Source organism: Megalobrama amblycephala, linkage group LG2 (genome assembly GCF_018812025.1).
Source record: "Megalobrama amblycephala isolate DHTTF-2021 linkage group LG2, ASM1881202v1, whole genome shotgun sequence".
Taxonomy (NCBI): Eukaryota; Metazoa; Chordata; class Actinopteri; order Cypriniformes; family Xenocyprididae; genus Megalobrama; species Megalobrama amblycephala.
In genome coordinates, this window is record NC_063045.1 from 28,793,780 (window position 1) to 28,805,352 (window position 11,573).

Genomic DNA, 11,573 nt, shown 5'->3' on the forward strand with positions numbered 1-11,573 from the left:
TTCTAGCATATGTTTCTTAGTAACTAAAACCTACAGCTTCACTATAAATAGAGAGACACTGCCAGGTAGAATTAATTCACACATGCAATCACTCTATCACTAATGCATTCATATAAATGTAGGCTAATCTTTGCTGTGCTACTTTATCTGTATCTGATTTAGAACGAGCAGAAATCTCTGAGTATTATAACGACCCAAAGACAAAAGAACTGATAAAATTCTGGTTAAAATTTTGATTCGCTTTATAAAACAAATGAAAAAAAAATTGCTTGAGGGCAATGGTCATACACATCCATCTAGCACGTGTTTACATAGAAAAACAGCTTTGGAAAACTATGGAAAAGTAGCTCAATGGAATGGAAAAATGTATTCTGTGTGAATAGCCCCTTATTTGTTCATTAATGTTGTCATCATTGACTAGTCAACGTCGACTCGACTTTAATCACATAAATGTCAACTTTAAAAAATCTGAAGTCATTCAACCACTACTTACTGATATCTCTATGAGGGAGAACAAATAAAAAATGCAAGGTTTGTTAGTCGACTGGCAGAGCAAGGTCAAGGTCATAAAACAGTGTACAAAATACACAGAATTCTCTGTATTCTCTCTTCTTTTTGATAAAAGCATCTGAAAAAAAAATAAAAAATGTAATGTTTTTGAAAGAAGTCTCTTCTGCTCACCAATGCTGCAAATATTTGATCAAAATATAGTAAAAACAGTAGAATTTTGAAATATTATTAGATTTTAAAAGAACTGTATTCTGTTTTAATATATTTTAAAATGTAATTTATTGCCGTGATTCAATTTCAGCATCATTTCTCGTCTTCAGTGTGACATGATCCTTCAGAAATTTTAATTAACCCTTGTGCATCAAAAAAAAAAAAGTTACACATAGGTGCAAAATGGACAAAAATGTATAAAAATATGATTAAATGATTAAAAGTGGAATATATTTTATTCCACTTTCACTGATGTCAATTTTTTAACCAGCATCTGTTCTATCCATAGATACCAAACATTCATTAATTTTAAGAACTGTAACCCTTTAAATGCTGGTTTGTTTAACAACCAAACTAATGGACAAAAATGTCCATGCCAAAACTGTCATAGAAATATTATATATTAATATTTTTTTCCACTTTCACTGACTGTTTTTTTTTTTTTTTTTTTTTTTTTTTTTTAAATCAGCATCTCTTCTATTCATAATTACTAAACATTCATACAAAGTCAGAATTTTAACGCTTTACAAATCGGTTTCTTTACATCCTCAGCTTCTAATGCACCTGCGTGTACTCACTGTCAGTGGGCAACACTAGCTTCAGAGGTTCCTCTGCTGAGTAACATCTCTTCATCTTGCAAACAATGAAATGATCAACCCCTCAAGCACCACATATTTATAGGTTTGGCTGTGAGGACACCTGTGTGAACTCAAACTTTGTATAAAATCTACCAGACTAAACAATCAGCATTTTCTTGTGGTGAAAACTAAAACAATGTGTTTAGGGGCTTCTGAACTTCTACTTCAAATTCAAATTCTCGGTTACGTATGTAACCCTTGTTCCCTGAAGGAGGGAACGGAGACGTACGTCAGTAGTGACCGACGAATTGGGATATCGCTAGAGAGCCCTATCAGCTTCGAGTGAACTAAAACAAGCCAATGGAATTGGCGTGCGATATTTGCATAATGCGCACCGCCTCCGACAGGTGTATATAAATAGGAAGCAGATGCAATCGCACTCTGTTTTTCGCTGAGGAGACAACTGGTGTCCGCACAACAGCGAGGGTGCAGAAACTGTGGCGACGGGACGTACGTCTCCGTTCCCTCCTTCAGGGAATGAGGGTTACATACGTAACCGAGACGTTCCCTTTCAGTCGGTCACGTTCGACGTACGTCAGTAGTGACCGACGAATTGGGATCCCAAATAAAGCGCCACAGTTGCTCTGCTAAGGGAAAGACACGGACTCGCCGTAGGGAGTTTTAAACCATGGACAATTACACATATGGGACCGCTCACGTAGAGGAGTCACGACATATGGAACCCAGCCAACAGACAACGTCAGGGACGGATGTTGGCCTGGCATCAGACACTCCGCAATGTCCAAGCCGAAGGGGGAGGCGGAGGAACTCGACAGGGTTCGCCAAGTGGGGAACACGACTGGAGTCAATAGATGCACGTATCCGGCCCAGGGGGCGGGAATGGCATTGCAAGCCGACACTTAGAGCGGGTTCAACCCGTCTACCGGCTAGTGGAAGCGAGTACACGGGAAGATACCGGCTCTACACGTAGGCTATAGAATCTAGCGAACGTGTTAGGTGTCGCCCAGCCCGCAGCTCTACAGATATCTGTCAGTGAGGCGCCATGAGCCAACGCCCAGGAAGAGGCCACCCCTCTGGTGGAGTGGGCTCTCAACCCAAGCGGACAAGGCACGCCTTGGGAATCGTACGCCAAGGCGATGGCATCCACTATCCAGTGGGCCATCCTCTGCTTGAAGACAGCCTTTCCCTTCTGCTGGCCTCCGTAACAGACGAAGAGCTGATCTGAGGTCCTGAAGCTTCACGTTCTGTCCACGTACACACGCAGAGCGCGGACGGGACAGAGCAAAGCTAGGGCTGGGTCTGCCTCCTCCGAGGGCAGCGCTTGCAGGTTCACTACCTGATCTCAGAAGAGAGTGGTAGGAACCTTGGGCACATATCCGGGCAGAGGCTCGAAGGGATGACCCCGGAGAGATGTAAGAACCAGGGTCAGATCCCAAGAGGGTATGGAGGAAGGGCGAGGAGACTGAATCCTTCTCGCCCTTCCTCCATACCCTCTTGGGATCTGACCCTGGTTCTTACATCTCCCCTCAGGAACCTGACGATCAGATCGTGTTTCCCCAGGGACTTACCCTCAACTGCATGGTGATGTGCAGCGATAGCGGCGACATACACCTTGAGGGTGGAGGGAGACAGCCTTCGCTCCAAGCCCTCTTGCAGGAAGGAAAGCACAGATCTGACCGAGCATGATCGGGGGTCCTCTCAGCGAGAGGAGCACCATTCAACGAACAGGTTCCACTTCAGCACATAGAGGCTCCTCGTGGAAGGAGCTCTAGCGGAAGTGATGGTGTCTGCGACCGCTTGCGGGAGATCACTCAGAACCTCCGAATCCCGTCCAGGGACCACACATGGAGGTTCCACAGGTCGGGACGCGGGTGCCATAGGGTGCCCCGTCTCTGAGTCAGGAGGTCCTTCCTCAGAGGAATCGGCCAAGGAGGGGCTGTCGTGAGGAGCATCAGGTCCGAAAACCAGGTCCGAGTGGGCCAATACGGAGCCACTAACAAGACCTGCTCCTCGTCCTCCCTGACCTTGCACAGGAGCTGTGCGAGAAGGCTCACTGGGGGAAACGCATATTTGCGCAGACCCGGGGGCCAGCTGTGTGCCAGGGCATCCGTGCCGAGCGTGCCGCCGGTCAGGGAATAGAACCACTGGCAGTAGGCAGTTTCTGGGGAGGCAGGTCTACCTGGGCCTCGCCGAAGTGCTGCCAGATCAGCTGGACCACCTGGGGATGGAGCCATCACTCGCCCGCGAGTGGAGGCTGCCGTGACAGCTCGTTGGCTGCACTGTTGAGCACACCTGGGACATGAATGGCACGAAGCGACCTCAGATGCTTCTGACTCCATAACGAGATGGCGGGCGAGTTGCGACATGCGACAGGAGCGTAGACCACCTTGATGGTTGATGTACGCAACGGCCGCAGTGCTGTCCGAGCGGACCAGTACATGCTTGTCTGACAGCAGCTTCTTGAAACGGCCCAGTGCAAGACGTACTGCTAGCAACTCCAGGCAATTGATATGCCAATGCAGTTGAGGCCCCGTCCACAGACCCGACACTGCATGCCCGTTGTACGTGGCCCCCCATCCGGTGGCAGAGGCATCTGTGGAGACCACAGCGTGCCTGGACACCTGTTCCAGGGGCACTCCTGCCCGCAGGAACGAGGGGTCCGACCACAGGATGAGGGTGCGACGGCAGCTCGGTGTCACGGGGACACGGAGCGTACCGCGCTGCCACGCCCATCTCGGGACCCGGCCGCGGAGCCAGTGTTGAAGCGGCCTCATATACATACGTCATACGTCACGTCCTGTTTGTTGCTGCCGCGTTGTTTGAGCTAGAGCTCCGTCGAGCTGATTCCTAATTGTTTGTTTTTGCCTCGTAAAATCTAACTTATAATCTATCACTCTTTCTTTTTCGGTGGGGGAACACATCCCCAACATTATTTTATATAAAAAACATTTGGATTACCTTGATATCGCTAGTTTTATCCGACTTCCCGAACTTTCGCTACTAGCTTTAGCCCGTTAGCATTAGCGGCGTGCCACGCCCACGCTATGCTAGCGTTTGTACTCTTCTCTCTCACAATATTATTGTTTCATCTACTCTAATGGCGAGTGTATTGGATGTTTCTCTACCTTTGTGTGCAGGTGAGGACACGTTTGAGCTGCATGCGGTGCAGTTGGAACTGGAGGCCATGGAGCGGCAGATCCGGATCCTTCTCGAGAAGCAGGCCGAGCTACGCGAGCGGCAGACAGCGCTGGAAACTTCTCGCGCTGACGCTCACCAACCCTCGGTAAGTTTGCAGCGCGATATTAACACTTCTGCTTCCTCTACGCCGTGTGTTTCTCTGCACAGGGCCCGGGCACCAAGAACGCGTTCATCCCAGCCCTCGTTCACTCCGGCGCCGTCACACCAGGGACCTTGGGTGCTTCAGCAGCGGAAGACGCGAGCCAGGCCTCGGACCAGGACCTCCCCTCTGCCGCCCCCGGTCTTCGACGTCTCGACACGGAACCGCTTCTCCCCTCTTCGCGAGGCAGAACGCGACGCCGTGGTCATCGGAGACTCCATCGTCCGCCACGTCCACGCTACCACAGCCAAAGGTAAGGTGCGCAGTCACTGTTTTCCTGGTGCTCGTGTTCTCGATGTCTCTGCGCAGATTCCCGCGATCCTCAACGGTGCTGAGACCATCGGAGCTGTAGTGCTGCACACGGGGGTGAACGACACCAGGCTGCGGCAGACGGAGGTGCTGAAGCAGGACTTCAGAATCCTGATCGAGACGGTACGAGCCACATCGCCCGCGACGAACATCATCGTGTCCGGACCGCTTCCGACGTACCGACAAGGACATGAAAGGTTCAGTAGATTATTTGCTTTAAATGAATGGTTGATGTCTTGGTGTAATGAACAGAAGCTGCTCTTTGTAAATAATTGGAATCTTTTCTGGGAGCGTCCTAGGCTCTTCCGTGCTGATGGCCTGCACCCCAGCAGCATCGGAGCTGATCTTCTGTCAGAGAACATCTCCAAGACGCTTCGCACCATATGACTAGTAAGTCAAACCTCAAATCACAGCCTGTGTTCTGCCCACTTCATTGATAGAAATGTGAGTGTAGTACAGTCTATAGAAACTGTGTCTATTCCCCGAATAGTGAGGTTTAACAATAAAAATAAAGGATCTAGAAAAAACCTAATCGTGATCAAACCAGATTTTTGTAACAAAAACAATCTCTAAAACTAGGGCTACTAAACATTAGATCGCTGACACCTAAGGCAGTTATCATAAATGAAATTATCACGGATAATAGTCTTGATGTAATTTGCCTTACTGAAACATGGCTTAAAGCAAATGATTATTTTGGTCTTAATGAGTCTTGTCCACCTGGCTACCGTTATAAAAATAAATGCCGCCTGATTGGCCGTGGCGGTGGTGTAGCAACAATCTATAGAGAGATACTTAATGTTACTCAGAGAACAAACTACAGGTTTAATTCATTTGAAATTCTTATGCTAAATGTTACACTCTCAGATATAAGTAAAAAGTCGCTACTAAACCAACAACATGTTTATTAGATCCAATACCCACTAAACTACTGAAAGAGCTGTTACCTGTAGCAGAAGAACCTCTTCTCAATATTATCAACTCGTCTTTATCTCTAGGTCACGTCCCACGACCGTTCAAGCTAGCAGTTATTAAGCCTCTCATTAAGAAACCACAATTAGATCCAAACGTATTAGCAAATTACAGACCCATTTCAAATCTTCCATTTATGTCTAAAATACTAGAAAAAGTGGTGTCGGTCCAATTGTGCTCCTTCTTGCAAAAAAACTCTATCTATGAAAAATTCCAGTCAGGATTCAGGTCTCATCATAGCACAGAAACTGCTCTCGTTAAAATTACAAACGACTTGCTTCTAGCTTCTGACCAAGGCTGTGTCTCAATACTAGTGTTACTTGATCTCAGTGCTGCGTTTGACACTATAGATCATATAATACTCTTAGATCGACTACAATATTACACTGGTATTCAGGGACAGGCATTACGGTGGTTTAAGTCGTACCTATCAGACCGTCACAATTTTGTTTATATAAACGGGGAAAAATCTAAGATCACGATAGTAAACTATGGAGTGCCGCAAGGATCAGTGTTAGGCCCTCTGCTATTTTCAATATACATGCTGCCACTCGGCAATATTATAAGAAAACATGGAATTAGTTTTCACTGCTATGCCGATGATACTCAGTTATATATCTCATCACGACCAGATGAAATCTCTAAATTATCCAAACTGACAGAGTGTGTTAAAGAAGTAAAACATTGGATGACTAGTAATTTTCTTCTATTAAATTCAGATAAGACTGAAGTATTACTTATTGGACCAAAAACCTGTACACAGAATCTCTCAGACTACAATCTGCATTTAGAAGGATGTACTGTTACTCCTTCCTCGACAGTTAAAGACCTGGGTGTTATATTAGACAGCAACCTGTCCTTTGAAAATCATATTTCATATGTTACAAAAACAGCCTTCTTCCACCTCAGAAACATTGCTAATATACGGAATATGTTATCTATTTCTGATGCAGAAAAGTTAGTTCATGCTTTCATGACATCTCGACTAGATTACTGTAATGCATTATTAGCTGGTTGTCCTGCTTCATCAATAAACAAGCTACAATTAGTACAAAATGCAGCTGCTAGAGTTCTTACCAGGTCAAGAAAATATGATCATATAACACCAATCTTATCATCTCTACACTGGTTACCTATTAAGTTCCGTATCGATTATAAAGTATTGCTAATGACCTATAAGGCTCTAAATGGTTTAGCTCCTGTGTACTTAACCGATCTTCTATCGCCCTACAATCCTTCACGCTCTCTAAGGTCACAAAACTCTGGACTTCTGGTTGTACCTAGGATAGCTAAGTCCACTAAAGGAGGGAGAGCGTTTTCACATTTGGCTCCGAAACTCTGGAATAGCCTTCCTGATAATGTTAGGAGCTCAGACTCGCTCACCCAGTTTAAATCTAGATTAAAGACACATCTCTTTAGCCAAGCATTCACATAATGCATCTCATACCAGATCAACTGCACATGACTATCTTTGCTTAAAGTTATGAACAGCAGCTACGCTAATTATTCTCCTTTTGCTTTTCTGTTTTACCTCGGGACACCCGCCCTGAGGTGACTAGAGAGGACTTCAGCTTCAGTTTGGATCCAGCCTCTTAAGAAGACCTCAGACGACCATCACCTGTGAAGAGACGGCGCCAGCTCCTGCGAGGACTTCAGAAGACGCAATCATCTGGATCAACATTCACATTGCACAATCTCTATATCCTAATTTATTGTTAATGTAATTCATTTTCCAGGAGCTCTTTGCTTCTACCTTCAGTTAAACTGCTAACAGTGATTGTAATTAATTACCTAAAGTATATTATTTGCTAACTACATTCTTTAAATTGTAATGTTGACATCCATTTTCTGTAAAGCTGCTTTGAAATGATATGTATCGTGAAAAGCGCTATACAAATAAATTTGAATTGAATTGAATTGAATATGGAGCAATCCGAGCGGCGTGACCGCGGCTGCAGATGCCATATGACCCAGGAGCCTCTGAAAAAGTTTCAGTGGGGCCGCTGTCCTGTCATCGGTGAGGTGCGCAGTCCGGGCGACCGAGTCTAGCTCGAGACCAAGATAAGAGATCCTCTGCCCGAGGGTGAGTTTGCTCTTGTCCCAGTTGACCCGAAGACCCAACCGGCTGAGGTGAGCTAGAACCATGTCCCTGTGTTCGCACAACTGCTCTCGCGAGCTGGCCAGGATCAACCAGTCGTCGAGATAGTTGAGAATACGAATGCCTTGTTCCTTGAGGGGAACAATGGCCGCCTCCGCAACCTTCGTGAAGACGCGGGGTGACAGGGCCAGCCCGAAGGGTAGGACTTTGTACTGATATGCTCGACCCTCGAACGCAAACCGTAGGAAGGGTCTGAGGCGAGGCAGAATCGAGACATAAAAGTACGTGTCCTTCAGGTCGATCGCTGCAAACCAATCCTGGGGACGGACGCATTCGAAAATGCGCTTCTGCGTGAGCATCTTGAATGGCAACTTGTGAAGGTACCGGCTCAGGACACGCAGATCCAGGATTGGCCATAGCCCACCGCCCTTTTTGGTACAATGAAGTAGGGGCTGTAAAACCCCGACTTCATATCGGCTGGAGGGACCGGCTCGATTGCATCCTTCGCCAGGAGGACAGCAATCTCCGCCCGGAGAACAGGTGCATTGTCCAGTGACACCTGAGTGTAGTGGACACCCCTGAAAACCGGGGGACGCCGGGCGAACTGAATCGCATAGCCGAGTCTGATGGTACGAATGAGCCAGCTGGACGGGCTGGGGAGCTATCCACGCTTCCAGACACCGAGCCAGCGGGACCAAAGGCACCACAGATGCACCGGGGGTGGGGCAGTGAGGCAGAGTACAGGGACCCGACTCGGACGGCATGGGAGCGGCCCGGAGAGTGGTCAGACTCTGCGAGGCAGCAGTGCGTATGGGAGACGGCGCACGGGGTGCGGCCTGCACCATCACACTGCCACCTGCTGGCGATGTGAGGGGGGGCTGCGCGTGACAAGGCAGGGCCTCGCACGCTGACAGCCGGCAGCAGAGTACGGGGACCCGACTCAGACGGCATGGAAGCGGCCCGGAGTGTGGTCAGACTCTGCGAGGTAGCAGTGTGAATGGGAGACGGCACATGGGGTGCGGCCTGAACCACCACACTGGAACCTGGATGGTGAAGTGAGAGAGGGCTGAGAGCGGCAAGGCGGGGCCTTGCACACTACCAGCCACACCCTCTTGGGACCTGGAGGATCAGATAACACTTCTATTCATGGGTACCGCTGGACTCCGGAGAGCCAGCGGCGGAAAATACCAGAATTCTCCACCCGGCCCTCCTCCGGGGAAAGAACTGTTTACTTCAGCTTCAGGTCGCCATATCCCCAGGAATGCCTCCCGCTAACCAACTGGGTTGGCTGTGGGGGGAGCGGGCTGGGTTTTAGGCCAGCTTGTGAGATGAGTGCGTCGAGAAAGTGTACTTTGACAACGACACATCCCAGCAAGACTAGCCAGGGGTGTTTCCGGACCACCACAGTGGACATTGTCTGGCCAGGGGCCTGCGTTATGACCTGGATCATGCGTAGCTCAGCCCTGACTCAGAACTACCCACATGCAATGAGTGCTTTGGCGTACCACGGACTTGCCAGGGGCCAAGACCCATGCAGGGCAGAGGTGGTGTACCTGTAGCACTGCCACCCCACCCTAAAGGGTAGTGAGAGAGAAAAACTTGTAATGCAGATTATGGCCCCTTTGGCGTACCATATTTGACACCAAAGAGGCTACAAACTGCCAAGTTTTTTCATGCACGTCCGGGCTAAAGACAGGGGCGGGGCAAGGCGAGTACGCGTCGCACAACGCCCCCAGGGGCCCAGGAAAGCATGGTTGTCAAGTCTGAATCTGATTCAGCATGAGCACATCACAACTGTGGGACGCTCAGCATCATCTTCATGTTCAGAGCCCAACAATACTCTCTCCAATGTAGCAGTTGACATCTGATCCTCTGCTGGAGCCCAGACTAAGACGCTAGGTCCCTCATGAGAAGGACCAGCAATCCAAGCAGAAGCTACCAGACATGAGAGAAAGTGATTGTGGGCGTCAATGAGGATAGGAAACGACCGCCTCCAGAAACGCACAGACAGAATGACGTCTTGAAAAAGACGCAGTGTCTGTCTGTGAAGCTCTTTTAGAAGGGGAAGAGTCAGCTCTCTCGTGCTGAAGCACACAGGGAGTGACGCGATGTGTTCGGGTACACCACTCCCCGAACACACCGGGAGGAACCGTCCCAAATCGCAACATACAACTGCGTTTTATATGGGAATTCAGTTGCTGTTAAAACAGCAGTTGAGAGCTTAGCTCAGGCGCCCCGGGAAGCTCGCGACCTCGCTGTTGTGCCTTAACGCCAACACAGACGCTGAATCTCCAAGGCTGTTTAGTTTCACTCTTGTGAAGTCTGAAGCTGAACACCAACTGTTGGCTCCGAAGCGAAAGACAGAGTGCGATTGCATCTGCTTCCTATTTATATAAATATCGCACGCCAATTCCATTGGCTTGTTTTAGTTCACTCGAAGCTGATAGGGCTCTCTAGCGATATCCCAATTCGTCGGTCACTACTGACGTACGTCGAACGTGACCGACTGAAAGAGAACTTGCAGTTTTAACACTCTGAGGTCTGAAAACGCGCCGGCGCGTTTTGCAGGTTTTTTTTCACATTGCAGCAAAACAGACTTAAAATACTCCGTCATTTTTTGTCATAGAGACATAAGTAATATATCAATTGAAACTATAGAATATCTTCTTTTATTTGTATACACTCAGAGTAAAAACACAATGTTGTGCTTTTTGTAAAATAAAGAAAACTAACATGATGCGTGATTTCTCTCCCTCTGAACGAAGTCCAATCTGATAGTTCTCAGAAAATGAACTGTAACTTAGTGAATACTAATCACAGAAAAGTTAAACTTATGTCTAAAAAAACGTTAAGATGTCAGGTTTTAAATCATTTAAGTCAAATCGAAAACAATCCTTCTGTGTTTATGTAATCTGTATGAAAAGAGAGCCATGTCAGAAGTCCGTGATTCAGCTCATTATCTGCTAATGCGGCCACGCCCACGGAGCCAGCGCTATTCAGACGCAAATTCAGAGGCAATACATGCATTTATCGTCTCAATCGTGTATTTATTGTCTTGAAAAGTGTTTATCTGGATGTAAAAGTCATGGTTAGGGAGCTCTAGAAGACATGCAGTTAGTTCCTGTTTTCTTTTCTTCTACAGATGAATTTTAGATGAGTTTTTGTTTCTTTAGCGCCCTCCGGCTGCAGTATGAATTGGAAACTCCATTCATGGAATAGCCTCTTCTTCTTTTAGATGAATTTGTGGACTAAAAATGCACAGAGAGCGCCCTCCGACTTCAAGGATGAATTGAAAACACCAGCGCTCATAGTAATGACAATGAATATTAAATAAATATAACTTCTCTGTATAGAAAATTTACATAAGCATATGAGAATCCAATATTTCTCCAAATGTGCATGCTTTTAAACTAAAAGCCTATATTCAGACTCTTTGCATCACAGAAATACATTATATTTTAAAGTATAATATAAAACCATTACTTTATATTGTAATAATATTTTTCTGTATGTTTCATATATTATGAGCTTGAGACAT

The 11,573-nt window shown here is 47.0% G+C and overlaps 1 protein-coding gene across 3 annotated transcripts; it reads left to right on the forward strand.

Moving 5' to 3' along the window:
• The first annotated feature begins 4,114 nt into the window (after positions 1-4,114).
• LOC125262862 lies at positions 4,115-7,546 on the forward strand. Of its 3 annotated transcripts, none has more exons than XM_048181709.1 (2): positions 4,115-5,355; positions 7,489-7,546. In XM_048181709.1, exon 1 carries the CDS (start codon positions 4,417-4,419, stop codon positions 5,350-5,352), a length of 936 nt encoding a protein of 311 aa, XP_048037666.1. In that variant the 5' UTR covers positions 4,115-4,416; the 3' UTR covers positions 5,353-5,355; positions 7,489-7,546. The 3 variants fall into 3 exon arrangements, with proteins under 3 accessions (XP_048037666.1, XP_048037667.1, XP_048037668.1); XM_048181710.1 differs by having other exon boundaries at positions 7,497-7,546; XM_048181711.1 differs by having other exon boundaries at positions 7,509-7,541.
• The last annotated feature ends 4,027 nt before the right edge of the window (positions 7,547-11,573 follow it).